Genomic DNA, 23,559 nt, shown 5'->3' with positions numbered 1-23,559 from the left:
ATGTATGTATGTACATATTATACATATATATCTTTGTTTAAGATTCATTTTCTTATAAGCCCTTGTATTGCACCAAGAAATTAGCCAGAATTATAAAAATGTCATAATTATCAAATTTCTTAAGCTAGTGTGGTGGCTGTCTTGGTTAGATTTTCTATGGCTATGATAAAACACCATGACAAAGCAACTTACAGAAGGAAGGGTTTATTTGGGTTTATGGTTCCAGAGGTAAAGCATCTGTCATGGTGGGGAGGGGGCAACCATGGCAGCTAAAATAGTAAACTGAGTGTTCATGTCTCAAATTACAAGCAGGAAGCAGAGTGGATGGGGAATGGCAGGAGGTTTTTAAACCCTAAAATCCACTCACAGTGCCACACTCCCCACAACAAGGCCACGCCTCCTAAGCCTTTCCAAACAGTGCCACCAACCAGAACCAAGTATGCAAACATCTGAGCCTGTGGGGACACTGTCATTCAGATCACTGCAGTGGCTAAGGCTTATAATCTCAGGACTTGGAGGTGTAGGCAGCAGACCAGGACTGTGACTGCCTTGAGAAAATAATTTGTTAAAAAGAGATAATGTATTCTTGAAAACATAATTTACTGTTATTTAATAAGTAAGGGTTTTCATGTTGCGGCTGTGTAGTTGGAAGTTTTCTCTGTGTCCCGCCAAGTCCCCACAGTTCCATGGCCCACTTATAAAATAATCATTCAGAGGCTTATATTAATTATAACTGCTCGGCCATTAACTCAGGCTTTTACTGACTAGCTCTTACACTTAAATTAACCCATAACTCTTATTTATGTTTAGCCATGTGTCTTGGTACCTTTTCTCAGTTCCGCTTTGTCATCTTGCTTCCTCTGTGTCTGGCTAGCGACTCCTAACTCAGCCTTCCTCTTCCCAGAATTCTCCTTGTCTGCTTATCTCGCCTATACTTCTTGCCTGGCTAATGGCCAATCGGTATTTTATTTATCAACCTATCAGAGCAACATACATTCACAGCATACAGAATGACATTGCACGGCACTGCTGTATTTTTTTGTTTGTTTTTTGTTTTTTGTTTTTGTTTTTGAGACTTACTATGTATTCCAGGATGGCCTTGGTTTGGGCCAACCCTACCAGCCTGAGAAGTGTGAGTGTTGCCAAGGAAATTGGGGTTCCCTTTCAGGTTCTTAGTCTTATTTGTTAATTATGAAATTTCGATTCTTAAGGAAGCTCAAGAAGAAATTAAAGTTTGAGAGCAAAACTACAGGCCAGGCAAGCTATAAATTTTGGTAGCAGACAGGAGGAGGGAGCTGAGAAAGCAAGGATGTCATGCTTTTTTGAGTTAGCATCTAAGCAGGGCCACATGTTCAGCAATGGCAGTCAGCAGGTAGCAGCATGGCAGAAGGGTAGGGACTTCAGGAAAGACTGAGAAAGCAGAGAGTGGTGAAGAAAGCATCCTGAGGCTTTTGGTCAGCATCTGAAGAAAAGAGGTAGAGAAATGAGAAGGAAAACTTACACTTTTCCAGTCAAGACTCAGGAAAACAGACAGACTCTGTAGTGCTGCATGACAGAAGCTCTGAAAGCAGCCACCTGGGAGCCCCTGGAAAGGACTGGATGACTATTCCTCCAATTTCCATAGTACATAGTACAGCTTCAGGTAAGTCAGCAGATTGACAGGCCCAGATGGATTAACGTTCAAAGGAATTGGCAATACTATGTAGCATTCTAATTTTTGCAGCAGATTAGAAAGTCATGTCTCCGTGCAGGTACAAAGTAGAACTCAGATTCTATTCTTTTGACCAGGAAGAAATACCTTTTCCTTAATGGGTTTCAATAAGGCCTATAGATCTCCAGTTTTTAATGTTGCCTTAAGAAAGTGCCACTGTGCCAGGCAGTGGTGGAGCACGCCTTTAATCCCAGCACTTGGGAAGCAGAGGCAGGAGGATCTCTGTGAGTTCGAGGCCAGCCTGGTCTACAAAGCGAGTTCCAGGAAAGGTGCAAAGCTACACAGAGAAACCCTGTCTCAAAAAACCGAAAAAAAAAAAAAAAAAAAAAGGTGCTACTGTGATGTTTAACTTTCTGATGTTATCATGAAAACAGGAGGTGGGTTCCAAAGCTGACCACGAGGGAAAGGCACATCCCTGGTGGCTTCTCAGCTACCAGTCCCTGTAACACTGGGATTATTGGCATGAGCTTTCACTTCTGGCTTCCTTAGCATTCTCATAAGTGAGAATTTTGTATAAGCACGTTCCTGTAATGAAAGATTAGTCAGTTCCAGTATAAACGTTACACCAAATTGTGACCTAGAGCTACTCATGTTTGAGTGGTGTTCTAATTTTCTTTCAATTATCTATGAACACTTACATACACATGACATATAATTTATTTTATTTTATTAAAGATTGATTTATTTATTATGTATACAGTGTTGTTTGCATGTATCCCTGCAAGCCAGAAGAGGGAGCCAGATCTCATCACAGATGGTTGTGATCCACCATGCGGGTTCTGGGAATTGAACTCAAGACTTCTGGAAGAGGACAGCCAGTGCTCTTAACCTCTGAGCCATCTCTCCAGCCCTGATATATAGTTTTTATATATGATCAGATGTACTCATTTAAAGAAAATACTTCAAAATTTGACAAATGTCTCCAGGCATATAACCACCACAACAAACGGACATAATGTTTTCTCGTGACCTCACCACAAGCCCCTCTTACTCAGAGTCGTTTTTCCTTCTCCCTTAGTCACGGGTCGTCACTGGTCCTTTCTCATTACTGTGAATTGATAGTTCCAAACCTCAGATCAGCTTTAACACCGTTTGGAAAGTTGGGTTGTGAGGAGCCAGAATGTTGCACTTTGCCATGTAGGGATTTTAGCAGCATCTCTGGGCCTCCGCCCATCAGATGCCAGTGGACCTCTCCTTTCACTTCCTCAGTTGTGACAAGTGAAATGTCTATGGCCAAAAAACCCCCTTGGGAGCAAAACTGCATCCACCCTAGAACCACTGCTTACTATAAGATCACTCCTCCAGTGCTAGAAATAGAAATATAGATGACAGGTCCTCTGGCCTGCTTTCCTTTGTTCGTTATAATGACTCGAGGTTTATAAAGGCTGCTATGCAAGTGCTGTTTGCTTTCTTTTTACGGAGTGGGAGGTCATTATTTAATAATAAACTACACTTGGCTTAACCATTTCCTTTTTATGTTTCTCTACATCTCTAATTGTGTTTAACATTTATGTCAGCCTTTTGAGAATCTTTTTGTATTAATTGATTCGTTTACTAGTTACAAGTTTTACAAGTCACAGTGTTCTTTTTCATAGTCTTTGGATGTTGAGCACATCTTTAATGTTATGATGATTCCAGGTTTCTTTTTAATTTTTTAAATGATAGTGGGTACTTTTTGGCAGGGAGTTACTTGTGTATCATCTTGATTTTCTAAGGCTATCATTTTTGTTTGGAGCTGGACATGGTGGCACATGCCTACAATTCCAGTACACTGGAGTCTGAGGCAGGAACATGCTGAGTACAAAGCCTGTGTCACAGTGGGATCATAAAAAGCTTTTCTTGTAACTTAAATATCCTTATCCATTATGCATATAACAAATGTAGTTATGCATATAAATACAATTCTAGCTGTGATAACTGTGGGATGATGGATGATATATATCAGCCTTTTAAGACTAATTGCGACTATAATTTAGATCATGAACCTTGTACACCTCAGCCAGACTGTTCTCTCTGTGTGTTCTCTGTGCGTGCACATGTACAGGAATACAGTAGCTTGTCCTTACCTGTAGCTTCACCTTCCATGGTCAGTTACCCAGTGCCAACCAAAGTCTGAGACTATTAAGTAGGAAATCCCAAAACTAAATAATAATCTGTAAATCACATGTTGTTGTAGGTAATCTAATGAGTTCCTCTGCTGCCAGCTCACTTTTTCCTGACCTGCATGTGAAATGTACCCTGTCTGTGTGCTGTGCATGCGGCTTGTTCATTGGTCATTTACTGGCCATTCTGATAATTGTCAATTGAGGTATACTAGTACTGATATTCAGTTAACCCTTAATTTACTTAAAGGCTCCAATACGCAGAGTGGAATGCTGTCATTTTCTTATAAGAAATTATCCATGGTCTACTTTGTTATTAGTGTTATTGTTCCCCCCCATTAGCTTCAGCACAGACGTTGAACTCTATCTGGCTTGTAATGTTCTACCATGTTATTTTTCTTACTAGACAGTGATATCGGAAAGCTGTTATCATGCTTCAAAATGTCTGATAAGCAAACGGAGTGGATAGAAAACTGCCGAAGACAGTTTTGTAAAACGATGAAGTCCAAGCCTGATGCAGTCAGTGGAGGTGGTGAGTGTGGTGTTTTCTACTGGGATATTCCTGCATAAAATTATTTTAACAGAAGCTGTGACTTCAGAAGATTCCTATCTGTGCATGCAGGTAACACGATGCTAATTGGAAAAGTCCATTGCCCAACCCGCCCCCAAAGGGCTTGTAATTCCTAGAGAACCAAAGGCCAAAGAACTCCTAAGCCTTTTCACGGACCGAAGTGTCTGTACATGTGGCAAGCAGCTCTGCGGTTCCCCTGCCTTTCCTGGGGTTACAGTTTACCTGGCTTCAATGGTCTCCACTTCCATATACCATGTTGCTGTGTCTTTGTAGAAGTCTTACCAGTTTACGAGTGACTTAAATATCTTAAATCATCGCCAGGCATCCACCAAACCAACTGAATGATTCCTAAGGAAGCTCTGTCTTAAGGGAGCATCTCCAGTTTAAACTTATGAAGCAAGTTTAACGTAAATTATTTGCATGTGCTTTTGTTTCCTGAAGCTATAACTTTGATCTGATGATGTTATAAGCTAAATTTCCTAAAAGTTGTCATTTAGGAGTGATTTCATTTCATCAGCCATACTTAGAAGTTTTCATATTTGTTATAAAATTAAAATCAGGAATTTAAAAATTAAATTTACACTTTGCTAGAAAATGGTATTTTTAGAGAATAATAAAATATTTATGTGGCAACAAAATCACAAATTATTCTCCACAGTATAAGTATAAATGAGCAGTTAAACTATGGTTAGTCTCAAGATGTATCTTTGGTCAGTGGTGGTGCATGCTTTTAATTCCAGCACTCAAGAGGCAGAGGCAGGTGCATCTCTGTGAGTTCAAGGCCAGCCTGGTCTACAGATCAAGTTCCAGGACAGCTAGGGCTGTTACACAGAGGAATCTTGTCTCAAAAACCAAAACCAAAACCAAAACCAAACCAAACAAACAAACAAACCAAAAACAAAACCCAAATAACTATTAAGATATATGTATTTATAAAATAACTATTAAAATACATATATATACACACATATAGTCTTAGGGTTTCTGTTGCTGTGAAGAGACACCATGACCATGGCTACTCTTATAAAAGCAAACATTTAACTGTGGCTTGCTTACGGGTTCAGAGGTTTAGTTAATTGTCAAAATAGTGGGAAGCATGGTGGCTTACAGGCAGACATGGTTCTGGAGAAGGAACTGAAAGTTGTACATCTGGATCCATACCACAGGTGGCAGGAAGAGAGAGTGAGCCATTAGGCCTGGCTTGAGCTTCTGAAACCTCAAAACCCACCCCCAGTGACACACTTGTATATGTATGGTACCTGGAATGAAAATGTGTGTGTGTGTGTGTGTGTGTGTGTGTGTGTGTGTGTGTATACACACACATATATATTCACATATATATTCACACACACACACATATGAATGAATGGTTTGAATGAATATATATGTGTTTATAATTTGCTCTTGATTGTATAATAGATAATATTTAAAATAGGCTTTCTCAGTGGGTTTTGTACGTGCCCCCAAAATACATAGCAAATTAGGAGAGGAGTGGCTTGGAATGAATTTCAATACATCCCCCAATGCAGTTTTAAGAGTGTCTGTCTCTCAGGAAAACAAGAGAAATGTCACCTGTCTAGCCATCACCTTTTGAGATGGGACCGATAAACTGAACAGATAAGAGTTCTCTTTGGCATCTAGGGCACTGTCCCCATCTTCTTCCTCAGTCATTCATTGCTTGTTGTTACTGTGTCCACCAGGTCACTGGGAGCTACTTCCAATCGTAGATCCATTCTTCTCTGCCTGATGCTTAGTTGCTTACACAAGACTCATTTATACTCCACAGAATCTTTATTGTGTAGTCTATATTTTATCAATGATGAAACTGAAATGCATAATTTTAGGAAGCAGCCTAGTTTTCAGCAGAAGAGCTAAGAGGAGAATCCAGGCAACCTGTTGTCAAAATCCTGGTGTCACTTTACCATAATAAAGGAGACATATCACCTTTTCACACCTAACATTTTTCTTATCAGAGACAATATTTATCAGCTAGACATAGACAAGCAAAACGTTGCCTGAATACTAAGTTACGTTGCCTCTAGGATCTCATCGCACACTTGTTCCCAGTCTTATGTCAACCCGCTCGGCTTGAGTCCTGAACCCCGACTTTTGGTAGTGAGGAACTGAAAACAGATACACACAGACATGCCGGGTGTGGTTCTGCTCTCTCCACAACCAGGAACCTCAGTGTGTTTATTAGGACACCACAGTGGGAGGGGCCAGCTATTCTGGGTAGGAAGTCTCTGCAGGGGAGCCCTGTCAAGCTCTAAACACCCAGGAAGAGAAAGCTGCAGTTGCCACTCTCTTCACAGGGTGGTCGCTTGTATCTAACACTCACACTGGGCCCCCTGAAGGAAGTCTTGCCACCCATGTGATAACAGCTTTGCCAATTTCCGTGGATCAGAGGCCTTGGAGTCCTCAACATGGCTGTGCCTGTGTCAACAATACATGTTCACTCAGGACTTCCCTCACAAAAGTTTTCCTCCACTCCCTAGAAGATTTAAAGCTTTATAAATTACCCTTTGTACATTTAACTATTCTGAGTTTTTCTTTAAGATACTTATATAGTGCTTCGTAATACACAATAGTCTACCCATTTGTTAACATGTTCATAATTATGAGAGAATGAATTAGTTTAAAATTTCTATATGAATAAAAATGTCCAAATAAAAAAAGGGAAAGACAAAAGGAAATGTAATTAGCAATTTGAGTACTTGCTTGTTGACTGAATCATTCCCCACAATGGGCAGATGCTGCCTTTTTTGGTAATGGTGAAGGAGTGGAGAAGAATCTATTAATAAAGAGTATTCAGGAATTTAATTAAACCTGATCATCTTCACAATGATTAAAGGAGAAAATTTTCCAGTTTTTTAGATGTGCGGTCCTTGTATTTGTGGGTTTCCTTCCAGACATTAAGCTTATGAGAAGATCAAGGAAGCCTATGGGGATGGACAACTGCGTGTTTCTGCACTCACAGCCCCTAGTTGAAGTGATGGCTCACATGACCCAGAATCTCTACTCAGTGTTTAAAAAATAGAGAGAGCTCAGAGTCTTCCCATCCTCAGCTTTACTTTTGGTTTGAATCTCCTTTCCACCCACATAACAACAATTTTCCAGACAGTTTGTTTGTTTTAACAACTTAAGGTAGCAGTAACTACTTGTACTCTTCTCCATTAGCATTACCACTCCAGCGCCAGAAGAAAACACAGGGGGGCGCTCTACCTCACTGGTTAAATTTCAAATGTGGCGCTGGGTACTAGACTTTCATTCATTAGGATACAAATCATTCCAGAATTCCCCTCCCCCCCTTTTTTTCCTATTTCATTGTCAGAAGAGTCTCATTAAATCAACTGACTCATGGTTTTCTTCTGGCTTGCTGCTTAGTGTCTGTCCATGGTGAGCAATCCAGTTCCACATCAACCCCAGATGTGGTACTCCTAACATTTTGCATCTGAAATTCTAGAGTCAGCTCTCCTCTAAAGCACCATTTTCCTCATTATTTTCTAATCAATATCTCCTATTAATCTTTTCTTAGTGATCTAATAGTTATACAATTTAATATCTGCCCTACATATGTTTTTTCTATTTTTCATTGACATTGATTGATGACTTAGTTCATAACTAAAATTCCTGTGTGCGCTTACTACACTTTGAGGTTGTCACTGCAAAATACATACAATGTATTTAATAGTCAATATTAGAAACTTTGGTTGTTCATAGTAACCACACATACATATATGTTCATATTATATATTTATATGTAAATATATACACACATATATATTTAAATCTCAAAGTCTTGAGTTTTCATAACTTAGATCCTAAGAACTTGTTATGTAAGATACTACCTTAACTAAAGTACTTCTTATTTAGCAACTGGATCAGTGTTATTTAATACATGATTTTGGACAGGATATTGCTATGTAATGTAGACTAACCCCAAACTCTAAAATGTTGTCCCTGAGCCTCGAAAGTTCTGGGATTATAGCTATACTGGCTTTCTAATTATTTTAAACAAAATAAAGGCACAAAATTCTTTTACAATTTTATTATTCAATCATTATTTCTATATTTTAAAAAATTATATTGCATTCCTGTAAGTTTGTGTATGTATGTATGTGTGCATGCGTGTGTGCATACAAGAGAATGGGAAGAATAGAATATGCGGGAAACATAACATACATGTGGAAGTGAGGAGAACTTGTGGGAGTCAGTTCTCTCCTTGTATCATATAGGTCCTGAGGATTGAATTCTGGTTGTTAGGTTTGGCCTGCAAGTGCCTTTTCTGATGAGATTTCAGGGCTGCAGGAATGTCTCAGTGATAGAGCACTTGCTTAGCATGTAGAGTGCGCTGTGCTTAATTCTTAGTCTTTCCCTAAAAACAGTTTCCAAGAAGGTAACAATGAAAGAAGAAAAACGTACAGCAGACTAATTTATCTGAATACAGAAATAGCAGTAACCTTTGAAGGACCTACATAGTAAAACTGTGGAAAGAGGTTCTTCCAAAGTGAGCCACACTTTTGGAAGATGGGTCAGATGTTTTTTTTTTTTTTTCCGTTTCTGTCCTGGGGTGTGCAGGTAAGAACCTGTGGCATCCCACATACAGCAAACAAAATAACTCTAGAAATCAGAGGGCAAGCTGTGTGCTTAGGATCTGAGGAAGTAAATTTTCTGTGTTTTCTTTTGACTCTTGGATTTTTTTTGCCTGGTTGATTAAGAATGACAGCAGATGCAGGAAAATAGAGGGACCAATAAACCTCTGCTTCCTCCACAAGAAAGTTACTGTCTTGTCCCATGGAAATAGTATGGGGAATGGTTCTGAGCCAGGCTCAATATTTATGTCCTGAAAGATCGTCTGGGACAACAAAGCATTTGAAAAAAAATTGTTAAACCTGAGAATCATGAAGAGAAAAGACCAAATGCCTTATTGTAAAACGAAAACAAACTGTGTTTTGGGGGTGCACCCAGGACTGACCAGCTGGCTGTCTTACCCTAAATCAGGATTTGAGAGAGTAGTCCCTGCTGGCCTCTTGAAGTCCCCTTTACAGGAGAGATAAGGTGTTCCCAGGGGCGAGAGAGTGGGCTGTTACACATTGTTAGAAAGACACAATGAAAAGGGAGGAACAAGGGTAAGGATGTACATCATGTGAGTGGGGTTGCAAGCAGTTTACATCAGAGCTAAGACTCAGGAACTTCTTAATTATAAATAGAGACCTTGCCGGGTGGTGGTGGTGCATGCCTTTAATCCCAGCACTTGGGAGGCAGAGCTACGCGAATCTTTTTGAGTTTGAGTCCAGCCTGGTCTACAAAGTAAGATCCAAGACAGGCTCCAAAGCTACACAGAGAAACCATGTCTCAAAAAACAAAACAAAACAAACAAACAAACAAACAAACAAACAAAAAAACCAAATAGAGACCTTAACTTGAAAGGACTTAACACAGGATAAACAGGAACTTATTCTTAATTGTCTCAACTGCAAACAGAATCCTTAACCCGCAAGGTCTCTTTTTGCTGATTTGGTCTCTCATTAACTTGCAAGGTTCCTGTTTGGGTCTCACAGAAATGATGACTGGAAACTTACTAACTTATTAAGAGAGCTTGATCTTAAAAGATCTAAGAAGACCCTAAATGGAGAAATGCAGGGAACCCCAACTCAAACATGATGACGTCAGACTTTCAAAAGCAAGACAAGAGAGTCTTGGAAGCCAAGAGTCCGTGCCTTTCCTGCTAGGGATAAGCAGTGCAGAAGAGAGTGGCCCTCTCAGGACAGATGGAGGTCAACTGGAGGTGGAACATTAGTCAACACACTGAAATTGCCCTCAGACACGAAGAGAGATAGAGATGTTCTCATCGAAGGAAGGCCACCCTACAGCATGGCTAAAGGTTGTTCTCTTCCTTCTTGCTCTCTCTCCTAGTCATGAATCTGTAATTATACGAAATAGGAAAGACTTTTAAATGAAAGAATGGAGATGAACAACCTGAAAACACCGAGAATAACGGGATGGCTGTGCATGCAATAATTTGTATTAAAAACTAGATAGAGTTGCATTGTCTATGTTGTTACACAATTAGAAATCTGATTTTGTGGAGTAGAGACACGAGGAAAAAGAATACGTTCTTGAGTGTGCAAGGGTCTGAGGAACAAAGTATCTGGTCTTTACCTGCAGGTTAATAGGGAGAAAATTGAACTTTGATGTAGCTTTCATGTTCTGTGATGAGATAGTAGTCATGTAGTCATTTCTAAGTGTGTTTGAGCAGTGAGTCCAGAAGAGAGGGTTATGTTTGCACGCACTGTGTTTTTCTTGTTTCAGAACCAGTTGCTGTGGTGATGGAGACTTAGTTTGCTATAACTTTAAAAATATAAATTTATTTTTCACAGTTTTGAAAGCTGGGAAGACAGAGGTTGAGGTTCAGGCAGATTCCGTGACTGGTGTAGGCTTGTTGTCTGCTTCAGAGACCAAACACTCTCTGCCTCCTCTCATGATGGAAGGGGGCCATGCCGCTCCTTAAACCACTTTATAAGGGTGCTGGTCTCATTCATAAGGGTAGGGCTCTCCTGATTTGCTCACTTCCCAGATGTTTCATCTCTTTGAAAATATATTTTGTCTAATATTTGTATAATATATTTTGATCAAATCTACCTCCTATTTCCCCTCCTCTAAGTCCTTCCTATATTCCATCACTACTTTTTCCTCCCAATTTCTTATCTCCCTCCACCCCTACCCTGTCTCTCTCTTTCTCTTCCCTCCCCTTCTCCCTTTGTTTCCCCTTCTCCTGAAGAAAAATGAATGTCCTTCCTGCAGCTGTGACCAGTTGTCCATAACAGCCTTAGACTCAGTGGGGTGTAGCAGGCTTTCTTGTTGGACTATCTTTGGATTTTCAGCCTTTAAATAACAACCTGGAGACTTATTATTAAATATGAAAGCTTGGCCTTTAGCTTAGGCTTGTTTCCAACTAGCTTGTATTACTGAATTAGCCCATATTTTTTTAATCTACGTTCCGCTATGTGGCTTGGTTACTTCTCAGTAGACACATCAGATTTGCTCTGAGCCTGCTGGTGAAACCCCAGTGCCTAGCTTCCTCCTCCTCTTCCTCTTTCTCCCCAGAAATCCCACCTCTCCTCTCCTGCCCACCTATTGGCCATTCAGTACTTTATGAAACCAATTCAAAGGCTCCTGGGCAAAGACACATCTTCACGGTGTACAAAAAGATTATCCCACAACAGTGGTGGGTAATACAATCATATTGGGTGTAATTATAATATGAGAGTTTGGGAAAATTATTGACATTGTCGTACAATCAGAGTTGGGGTGGGGCAAGGTGAAAGGATAAGTGAAGCCAGCACATAGGTTCTCTTCAGTTTCTGCCTGCAGTTTTTTATCTATAGAGAACCCATGTGCCCTTTTAGGCCTGTAAATATAATCTTAGAGTCTTTTAACTATGTTCCGACCCCAGAGAACAGGCATAATTAAAGGTAGAAAGGCCATAATTATAATCCTTTATAGAAATTTCAGACCTGTCATTTAAGATTAATATACACTTTAGACGAAACAATATTCTGTAGTTTGATTTTAGGGCAATATTCTACAGTTAATTGTTTTTAACATTAAGAATTGCTTCTTGCACCCTATGTTTTAGAATCTTTCACCAATAAGCTAGGATGTTGGTGACCTTCGATACTTTTTTGGTTTGGGGAGATTTTGCTGGTATTTTGAGTATGTTGCCTCTAAAAACAAATACAAAAACCAAAATAAGATTTTTAAAATTGCCCCCTGGTATCTGGAAGATTAGAAAGCAGAATCTCCCATCTCACTTTGTTTCCATTGTAGAGAAATACAGGCTTGTGCTTCTCTCTAGATCTCCTTTGACCCACTCTGTCTCTGCTCAAGCCTCGTGTCAGTGGCAAATCTAATAACTCCAATATAAGTAAATATTGTGCTTTCTGATATGAGGTTCAAAGCAACATGCAGATTGATGTATGAGCCTGTATACAAAAACAGCAACAAAACCTTTGGTGTTTGAAGAGATCATGCTTTGTTTGAATAGAGAATTCACACCAGTAATTGCTTGGCAATATGCTTTGATTTGTCCCATTATTTCAAACATTATACTTAAATACATAGCACATAGCAAATATCGTTGTGCTCAAAGAAGATAATTACTTGTAATTGAAGGTTGAAATGGACATTTCCATTGAAAATGATGTTTTTGAACAATATTTGTTACTGTGTACCTTGCACTTTAGATCATTAGTCTTAACCATGAAATTAAGAATAATTATATGTGAACTTCGTTACATTGTCCTTCTACAAAATCTGTCTCAAAAGTTTATATACATAGATGTTAAAAGTTGTCACCCAGGGGCCTTATATGTGGATTTATAAAAGAAAGACCTTTGAAACAATTTTAGAAATATGATAGATTTATGCCTGTATTTGTAAATATGGAACCAGCCCAACCATTTGCAAACTGAAATCTGTATAGATAGGTATTTCTTAAGCCATGCCCATTGAATTTTCATGTTTTTAAAGACTTATTTCACTTTGAAATCATAATGAATAGAGTCAATGAATAAAAACATTTCATTTTCATCTCTAGCCATCAAAAATGTTATAGCTTGTGCTCTACGATTAGGGAAAACCACACCATTCCTTTTTTATTATATGGTTTTTACACGTTGAACACTAATTTTTCTTTGAAGAATTATATGCATAAAAACCTACTTGAATGTAAAGTAGGATCCATGTAGTTAATAAAGGTCATGGTTCACAGTCTAAGTAAGAGAAGGGCACAATTTCAAAGTGTGATTCAGATTACCTGTTTCATCATTAATCGGTCAGCTATTGTACAGATAGATTTCCTTAGAGAAACAAAACAAATTCCTCTGGGTTGCACACTAATTCTAATCCTCTGGGGCATCCATTTGTAGGGTATCTTCAAACTCTGCGATATTATCACACCAGCCTAGAAAGAAGTCATTTTGCCACTTCTAAGTCCGATAGTGCAGGCTTTGTTTGATCTGGCCCTTGATCAGATACCATCAGCTGCTAAGTAGGAAAGGCATAATATGTCACAGATTTGAAAGTGCCCTGAGCTATGCAGTAATCCTGGTCCTAGAGTTCAGTATTTGTTCTGTATGCAAATGACAAAATGCGATAACCTCATGAGTGCATTAAAAACATTTAACAAATTCTGAAGTAGTCGTTAGGTAATCTAAGTATGATGCATAATTCTTTTTTAGTTATATGTTGAATAAGTTCAAAGAGAAGTTATTAAAATTTAATTGAAATCAGAAACATTCTGAATATTAATAGAAGTCTGCATTTTGAATTGAACTCCTCAGAACCGTGGAGTTCAGATGACTTTTTTAAAATTCTTCTCTCACCCTGTAGCCTCTCCTCCCTCCACCCGACCTCAGGTGACTTTCACATGCTAGTCTGTGACTTAAAGATGCATTGTCACGCATTGTCCTCTCCTGACTTAAAATTCTAATTGCTCTTGTGCTCCTTCCAGCTTTAGGAGAACTACTTGAAAAATTTGTGCTTCATCTCACCGAAAATCCCTCTGAGTGCTACTTCCCTTCCGTGGAATATACAGGTATCTTCTTACATATTGTGATGTTTGCAAAATGTTCAGCCCGTCAGTAGGCACTATTTCATAGTGCCGTGTGTGTAGAGTGCCGATATGTGCAAGTTTCCCCATCTGAAAATTCTCTCACTTCACACCATGTGATGCTGTGACCGTCATTTATTTCTGGTCTCCAGCGGCAACGGTTTTCTTTGCTGCATTGCCCACTTTTCTGATTTTATCATATGCCCCTCTCTCGTCTCATCAGCTTGTAACTATCTCACTGTGTCTGTCTGCTTTCTGTTGTGCTGCTGTAAGAGTGGGAAAATTATAGCAAAAAAAATTGATTTCGACTCATTATTCTGCCCCAACATCAAAGAAATGTGACTGGTGATGGCTTCTTGTTTTTCTGTCCCTACATGACATCATCCAGTCAACATCAATCAGTGTGTGCATGTTCTTTCTCTCATCTAGTCCTCGTAGCCTTCTGAAGACCCCACCTTGAAAATGGCAAAGTCACATTAACTTTTTGCTTCTTTTAAAAAAATTATTATTTTTTTTATTTCATGTGTATGTGTTTTGCCTGCATGTATGTATGTATGTGGTGTGTGTCTGTGTGTCTGTGTGTGTCTCTGTCTGTCTAGTGCTGACAGAGACCAGACGGAGGCACCAGGTCCTCTGGAATTGGAGTTAAGGATGTGTATAAGCTACGATGTGAGTGCTGGGAACCAACCCGTGTCCTCTGCAAGAACAGGAAGAACTCTTAACCACTGAGCCATCTCTCCAGCTCCTCAGTTTCTCTTTAAAAATTATTACTCTAATTCTTTGAGAATTTCCTACAATGTATTTTGATCATATTCACTCCTTACTATTCCCAGGTAACCCTCCCTTTTTAATACATTGAGTCCAATTTGTGTTTCCCAAATACTCTTGGGTTGGGACCTGCCAAAGAGAATTGACCTGCAAGGATTCACACTCTTTTTTTTATTTTTTTTATTTTTTGGTTATTCAAGACAGGGTTTCTCTATGTAGCTTTTGCACCTTTCCTGGAACTCACTTGGTAGCCCAGGCTGGCCTCGAACTCACAGAGATCCACCTGCCTCTACCTCCTGAGTGCTGGGATTAAAGGCGTGTGCCACCACCGCCCAGCTGAGATTCACACTCTTAAAGAAAATTGACCCTTTGATTTTGAGCAGCTACCATACCAAATGGCTGTTTAGCTAAGGGTAGAACTTTATGCCTACTGCCCTCCCTCTGTGATGGGATTTTGTTTGCTTTGTGCTTGTACAGGTCTCGTGCATGCTATCCCAGTCTCTGAATTCATATGTGCGATTTCCCTGTTGTTCCTGGAAAGCACTATTTTCTTGTGGTCATCACTTACAAACTTTCTGCCTCCTCTAAGTTTCTGCTTCTTAAAGCTCTCACTAGGAATTAGTCTTCACATTTTGGTTCAGATAAGATTAAGCAATAGCATTTATCTACCTCATATAAATGAATGACTTTAACATTTACATCTTCTAGTCAGTATTTATTTATTTATTTATTTGTTTGTTTGTTTGTTTATTTATTTATTTTGTCAGCTTCATTCTCATAATTCTAGTTGCTAAATAGGAGCTTTAGCTGGTTGCCTGGCTACCATGACATTCTGTAACCTCAATGTGTCAGCAATAACTGCTTTGCACCTACTGACATATACTGTCTCTCTGTGTCCTGTCTTGGTAGGAGGTGCATCCAAGTGGGAAACGGAGAAGTCAGCACTGATATTTGCTGTCTAGTATTACTCCTATGTTCCTACTGTATCTTTACTGCATCTCAAATTTATTTTATTCTGTCTCTCATTCTTCCTCTTTTTGTTAATTAAAGCCAGCATTACCCCTTGCCTAGGGTATCAAAGACCCTTTGCATGCTTTTCACTTTTCAGTCTGGTTGTTTAACACATGCATTTTTGTTGTTTTGGGGTTGTGTTTTGTTTGAGACAGAGCTTCACAGCGCAGTGTAAGCTGCCCTTGCCCTTGCTGTCTTCCTGTCTCAGCTTCCGTAATATAGTCCTAAGACGTTTATGCCAGCACACCCAGCAAAAATGATACTCTCTCCACACAATAAGTGTGATCCTTGGCACACAAATCTGGATCTGTTCATTCCTCTACTCCTTCCCCTGACCATTGAGTAGAGTCTAAACTTCCTATGATACACATACTCTTACATCATCCCTTCCTCTTCATAACTCAGGTTCATTTCTTTATTGAATATCACTGTTAACACCACTGCCAACTTTCTCCTGTTCCAGATAACTGCATAACCATTTTTCAACAAGTACATATTTTATCAGTATATTAACACTTCTTTAGTTATTTGTTATGAATGTTTGTGTGGTTTGCATTTTATAAACTTACTATGGTTCCCACACTAGAAAAGACTGAAGGAGGAGAAGAGGGTAAAGCAGAGGGGTCCAGATGATAAATTAGGATGACTCATGTGAGGGTCCCAGTAGTGAAGGTAGGAAGAAGCATTTGGATTCTGAGTACATTGTGAATGTATGGCTAACAAGACCAAGTAATGTGTTGACTACAGAATGTGAGAGAAAGAAGGACTTTCTCCATTGTTCTGAGCTGCTGAGAGGGTGAACTGATTATGCAGTAAAATGAAGAAGATATTTCTTTCTTGAGCTGATAGCAGCCATGGGTGCCTCACAAGATCTGTACAAGATCAGACCAGTAAACATTGTAGCATGGAACAGGAAGGTGCTCATGAGCTTTCTTTTTAAAAGCTTTTGCTTTTTAGGTCTCACATTCCTTTTTACCTGTCAGGTATTACTTGAATATGTGTGTGTGTGTGTGTGTGTGTGTGTGTGTGTGTGTGTGTGTGTGTATCTATCTATCTTAGGGTTTCTGCTGGTATGATGAAATGACCAAAAGCAATTTCAGGTGGGAAGCTGAGGCAGGAACCCACACCAAGAAATAGCCTGGAGGCAGGAGCTGATGCAGAGGCCATGGAGGAGTGCTACTTACTGACTAGTACCCCATAGCTTTCTCAGCTTGCTTTCTTGTAACAGCCAGGACCACCAGCCCATGTGCTGGGCCCTCCCATATCATTAAGAAAACATCCTGCAGGTGTACCTACAGCCCTGGAAGCATTTCTCCTCCCTTAGGTGATTGTAGTTTGTGTCAAGTTGACATAAAACTGGCCAGCACAATAAGTGTCTCTATTCTCATGAATTTAATTCCTTCACAAGCCCAAAATTTAATTTCATACCAAGTCCAAATAGAGTGATATTTGTAAACACACAGACAATTCTGTAGTAGTTATTTACATTTAATGACAAACTGAGAAAAAAAAATAAAAAAGCTATAAGAAAATGAAAAGAGATCTGCAAAGATTAAGTCAGGTAGAGAGAACTGATGGCCACTGAGCTTCCATTCAGCTTAGATGTGTGCTGGGGTTCTTCATGCATCGCGTCATGTGACCCTCTAACAGCTCTGAAGTGGGAAAATCCTTAATGCTTAAAACAAGGAAACTGAGATATAAAGGAGAGAAATCATAAATTAAAAAGATTTTTGAAGATATGCATTGGAGAAAGAAATTATAATCTTTTGAATAAACCTTAAAACTTACCTGAGAACATAACAGGGTTTAGCCGTGATATCTGTACCAGGAAGTGAGTAGAAGATTCTGGACATGTGGACTACTGGGACTAGAGTGAACAAGATCTTCAGCCTGAAGGATACTGATCTTCACCTTCAGTAGTTCTTTATAGTACTTTGTTCTGCTGGGTCATATTTCCCACAGATAATATGAAAATAGTATGATTTTTTTTCTTATCAAAATACTTAACAAGATTGATTACTTAGTGTGCTTGTATTTATTTCATGTGTTACATTTCTGAATTGTGCTGAGTGAAATCTCAGATGTTGGATTCGTGGGGTGTATTTTGTAGTCAAATAAACCCTGAATGTGAGTTTAACTTATTTAAAGGGTTCAGCTGAACAGCTATCTACCAGAACTTTATAGTAAAGCCAAAAATAAAGTGGCTTCCTGGTGACTGATAGCTGGACATTTATCATTGTGATACAGTGCGTTAGGGCTGGTTTCCCTCAGAGCTGTTAAGTGCTCTCATCCTCATGTCCTTTCTAGATGGTAGAACAATGGTTGCTATTGTAAAATCGCCCTCTAATTACTGCAAGTTGGCAAGACCTGTGTTTTAATATAAAGGATGCTTCAAAACAAATCCTGGACCTATTCACTGCTTTTCTGTGTTCCTTAAAGTGAGAAATCGATTGTCTTTTTAAAAAGTGACAGCTTTCTAAGCCCCGAGGTAGCTGAAATTAGAACAACACAACTATCCATCTGTTCTCAGTTCCCTCAGGATCTCAGCTCACTATAAAATTTGCAAATCAGGAAAAATCAAATTAGTTTGGCTGTTTATCCCCTCAAAGAAAGAAGAATGGACAAACAGATAAGTTCTGCACACTTGCAGTCAGTGGTTCACCCGTACAGGTATCTTTGCAAACCTTAACAGATGTTCATTTCTTCTCAGCTCCAAACAAACAAAATATTTTTGTATTGTAATTGCTTCTTTGCAACGTTATGTTAAGTATACCTTACAAAGGAGTAGATTCATAAAAATCTCTTCTCCTGGGACTAGTTTATCTATAGACTGGAAAAATACCATTGTCTCCCTTTTGACTATTAAAATGTAACTTTAAAAATTATTTTTGTTTTATTTTATGGATACCGGTATTATGTGTATGTACTACCACATGCATTCCGGGTACTCAGAGGTCAGAAGAGGGCATGAGACAGTTGGGTGCTGCCATTTGGGTGATGAAAATCAAATCTAGGTCCTCTAGCAGAGCAACCAGTGCTCTTAACCTCCGAGCCATCTCTCCAGCCTCTAAAGTGTAACTTTTTTAAAGAATTCTTTTGTTCTTATTATTACATTTTTATGTGTATTGGTGTTTTGCCAGTATGTGTGTTTGTATGCATGCATGTGTACCATGTGTGCAGTGCCCACAGAGGCCAGGAGAAGACATTGGATCCCCTGTGACTGGAGTTGCAGATGATTTTGAGCAACCATATGGGTGCTGGAAATTGAATCCATGTCCTCTAGAACAACAGCCAATAATCTTGATTTCTGAGCTATTTCTCCAGCATCTAAAAAATAACTTTTACCTTGATATATGTATATACGTGTCTTTTATATTTTGTTTAAATTGTAGGCCAACACATTCTTTTTTTGCCTAAAATTTGTGGAATGTTTGCTACTTTCAAGGAGGTATATCATATGAAGCTATATTCAAAGAAAGCTCTATAGCACATGCCGAAATGGTGAAATAAATTGTAGCACAGAGTGAGGTGAGAACTAATGGAAACTCACATTTTTCAGGTATAGCTCCTCTCTTCCAGATGCAATGCTAGCCCCTTGAAAACTAACATTTGAAATGTGTTGTTGTCATTGAGAGGTTGTAAAAGCGACATGTGAACAGTTGAATTGGCCATTGGTGGTGACTGCTGTCTTGACAATGAGAGGAGGAAACATAGGTAGAGGTCTGGGAGTGTGCTGGCTGTGAGGCAGCAGAGCTGAAAGAAAAGGGTAGTTGTATAACCAAGACGTGGAAGCAGTAACACCTTTTCTCTCAAAAAGCTTGGACTAAATAAAGGTGCTTGTGGTAGCTTGGTCACCAGGTACTGAATTTATTGTGGGCTGTGCATTTTGAAAAATAAGCAGAAGAATCTGCAGCCTAGCTGGGAAGGAAGAAGAAAGCGAGGGCATGTTGTGAGCTGCTCTCTTTGGGTGGTGAGTTCTCAGACTTTAGGATATCTACAAATTTCTCTCACCTGCCAGTCCCACAGCCGCTCCAACCCGTCCAAGTAAACACAGAGACTTATATTGGTTACAAACTGTATGGCCGTGGCAGGCTTCTTGCTAACTTTTCTTACAGCTTAAATTAATCCATTTCCATTAATCTATACCTTGCCACATGGCTTCCATTAATCTATACCTTGCCACATGGCTCGTGGCTTACCGGCATCTTCACATGCTGTTGTTACTCATCGTGGCGGCTGGCAGTGTCTCTCTGACTCAGCCTTCCACTTCCCAGCTTTATTCTCCTCCTTGTCCCGCCTATACTTCCTGCCTAGCCAATGGCCAATCAGTGTTTTATTGACCAATCAGCAACACATTTGCCATACAGAACATCCCACAGCAAAAAGGGTAGTTGTATAACCAAGACGTGGAAGCAGTAACACCTTTTCTCTCAAAAAGCTTGGACTAAATAAAGGTGCTTGTGGTAGCTTGGTCACCAGGTACTGAATTTATTGTGGGCTGTGCATTTTGAAAAATAAGCAGAAGAATCTGCAGCCTAGCTGGGAAGGAAGGAGAAAGCGAGGGCATGTTGTGAGCTGCTCTCTTTGGGTGGTGAGTTCTCAGACTTTAGGATATGTACAGCAGGGCTTCAGTAAGCAGCCGTGCAGCAAATGTTCCTCCAACCATGGGTTTGTCCTCCAGTGCAGAAAGTCTTTACTCTTCGGAAAATTTATTTATTTCCACACTGTTGGCCAAGTACCAGGCAGATTGACTTTCTTCTCCTCCAGCTCTGTGTGCATGCTTCATAGCCCAAAATAGAAGAGAATGCACTCCAGAATGAGAGACTGCAGTCCCTATTAAGTAAATTTTGTCAGGTTATTCTATTTTCAGAGTATATTTATGATTAAAACAGTTGAGTATTTTAAATAATTTTCATATGAAAGCTAAGACATTAGTTTCACTCATTGTTAACTAAAAGGCCTCAAGCATGACGTCATTGGCCAATCCCTTTTCTATCTCTTAGACTTTTCCCCAATGATTCAGGTAGGTTTGAGAGTTCTAGTGTCTATTTCTTGATTTCAGAAAACACTTCTAAGCCAGTGTGTGTTTCCTTCTCCAGCCTTCTCCCAGCTTTTTATTATTTTTATTTGCATGTATATGTGTATGTCTGTATGAATGTATGCCCCGTGAATGTATGCCCACATAGACCAGAAGGGGGCATCAGATTGCCTGGAGCAGACGGGCCAGGCAGTTGTGAGCTGCCCGGCATGGGTGTTGGGACTAGGGCTCTTTGGCCCCAGTTAAAACCTGAAGCTGAGCCTTCTGTTGAAAATTACTGAAGTTGACTTGTTGGGTTGGTCCTTAATCAGTGTCCAGGGCCTGTTATGTCTTCTGCATTCTCGTGTGCATATCACTTATGTTACTTATCAGAATATCAAAATCACATGAAGACATTCATTTCACTTTATTTTATTTTGGAGAAAGTCTCTTGCTATGTAGCCCAAGGTGGCCTTGAACTTGGAATCTTCCTGCCTCACACTCTCAGTTGCTGGAATTACAGAAGTGCATCTTCTCACATCTGGCTCAAAATACCTATTTTTTTTCATCACTGTATTTTTCTTATTGATTTTACCATATCATTTCTCTTCCTTATTTCTAAAGGTTTTGATTCTTGTTCAATAGATGGATGGCATTTAATCTAGGATTACAAATGAAAGTTTCTTTTATAGGCTAATATTCAATAATTGAAGCTTCTCCTTTAATGTATTTTCTGAAGCCATTTTGGGCAGGGTGGGGGAAGACTTCTTCATTCCTGCTTTGAAAATTTTTTTTTGTTTGTTTGTTTAAAGAAAAAAATGTAGAAAAACGTTTTGATAGGATTTTATTCATATCAAAGTTTGTTTTTTAAATCTTTTCACAATTGTACTTTTAAAAAAATTGAGTAGCTGATGTTCATTTTGATATACTCAGTACCTCCTTACAACTCTTTTAAAACACCTTTTTGAGGTTAATTGTAACCTTCACAAAAGTAAAAATTGTATAGTAAATATTACTGTGCACTTGTACCTGTATCTGAATTTTACATGTATAGAATGTGGATCTGAACTTTAAACCCAAGAAATAACCATGTAGAAGTCTAAAACTAAAAACGACCAAAGACTCACTCCCCATTTGTAATTGAATTCACTCCTCTGCTGTGGAGCTTGTATCTCTTTACTGTTAAAAAGCTCCTCAGAGGATGTTGATGCACAGCCATAATTGGGAGCTGTTACCTTTGGACATGAGCAAGGTTTTTTTGTTTGTTTGTTTGTTTTTGTTTTTGTATGTTTGGTGGTGGCGCATGCCTTTAATCCCAGCACTCGGGAGGCAGAGCCAGGTGGATCTCTGTGAGTTCGAGGCCAGCCTGGGCTACCAAGTGACCAAGTGAGTTCCAGGAAATGTGCAAAGCTACACAGAGAAACCCTGTCTCGAAAAACAAAAAACAAACAACAACAACAAAAAAATACAGTCATAAACTTCTAGAAGAGAACTAGACCTTGGAAATAAGTTTTCAAGCAGAGGAAAGTCAATGACTTATCTCTGTGCAGACAATCACCCCAAGCTGGAAACAGCTTTGATGACATAAGGAGGGACTGACAGAACCCGATCTTCATGTACCATTTGGTGGTGCTGTCACTTGAGGCAACATCTCTCACCTTGTTCCTTAACTGCCTCCTACTCTCCATTGATGCGGAGGCCTTGTCCCTTGGTGGGAGCTGCCATGACTCATAGATCACAGGCTTGGGGAACCCACTGCAAACTCCTCCTCTCCTGTTAAGGTAGCTGTCCAAGGCAGGAGTGGCGGTGAACACTCAGGAGGCTGTGAAGCGGCAGTTTTTGTAGGGGCTCAATGCCAGCCCAGTCTACAAAACAAGGTCCACATCAAACTACTGTAAAAACCACTTGCATTGCAGTTTCCAGATGGAAAAACGTAAGCATTGTTTCAAGTGCTAGTGAAGGATTTTTTTTTTTGGTTTTTCGAGACAGGGTTTCTCTGTGTAGCTTTGAGCCTTTCCTGGATCTCGCTCTGTAGACCAGGTTGGCCTCAAACTCACAGAGATCTGCCTGCCTCTGCCTCCCAAGTGCTGGGATTAAAGGCGTGCGCCACCACCGTCCGGCCAGTGAAGGAGTTTTGTTGTTCATACCAGGTAAAGCAGTTCTATATGTACCAGGGTTTCAAGTGTTAAGTAACTTAAAGCTCTCCTAGAAATCCTATTATTGTCACTGTATTACGTGATTATTGATAAGCAGTCTGTTCCATGTCTATAGGAGCATATGATCACAATTTAATTCTGTTTTTTAAATCTCACATATTCAGTTTTATTTTCCTAAAACAACTTAAATTTTGCCAAATCAGACATTGTCACCCACAGCACGGCACTAAAATTTTACACTACTTAAATATAGACAACTAAAACATAGTGCATCGTAAAATAAAGGATTAGCCTTAGGTACTAAACACAAATCATAAAAATGTTCCTAGTTCCTATATGGGCCTAACCTGATTACATTGTAGTAAGTATACATATGAATGTACTTAACTGTGGCTAAATTAAAAAAAACACACTATCAACTGAAAATTGGAAATTATAGTTAATACATAAATAATGATAATTTTAAAAGTGAGCCATAAAACTATCGAAGTGAGAAATGTGTATGTGTATACATTTATGTATTTGTATACATAATGTGTGTGGGTGTGTATCTATATACAAATATGTGTGTTTATATCTATATATCTATGTGTGTGCGTGCGTGCGTGCG

General features: G+C 39.3%; 1 protein-coding gene across 1 annotated transcript in view; it reads left to right on the top strand.

Moving 5' to 3' along the window:
- Tbc1d32 (TBC1 domain family member 32) overlaps positions 1-23,559 on the top strand; it is a 206,097-nt gene that overhangs the window by 150,735 nt on the left and 31,803 nt on the right. The window contains exons 26-27 of the mRNA XM_059272587.1: positions 4,220-4,345; positions 13,899-13,982. Of these exons, the coding sequence (XP_059128570.1) occupies positions 4,220-4,345; positions 13,899-13,982 (210 nt within the window). The remainder of the gene's footprint in view (positions 1-4,219; positions 4,346-13,898; positions 13,983-23,559) is intronic.

Source organism: Peromyscus eremicus, chromosome 8b (genome assembly GCF_949786415.1).
Source record: "Peromyscus eremicus chromosome 8b, PerEre_H2_v1, whole genome shotgun sequence".
NCBI lineage: Eukaryota > Metazoa > Chordata > Mammalia > Rodentia > Cricetidae > Peromyscus > Peromyscus eremicus.
The sequence above is the reverse complement of the archived record's forward strand: the minus strand, read 5'-3'. Positions and strand labels throughout refer to the sequence as shown.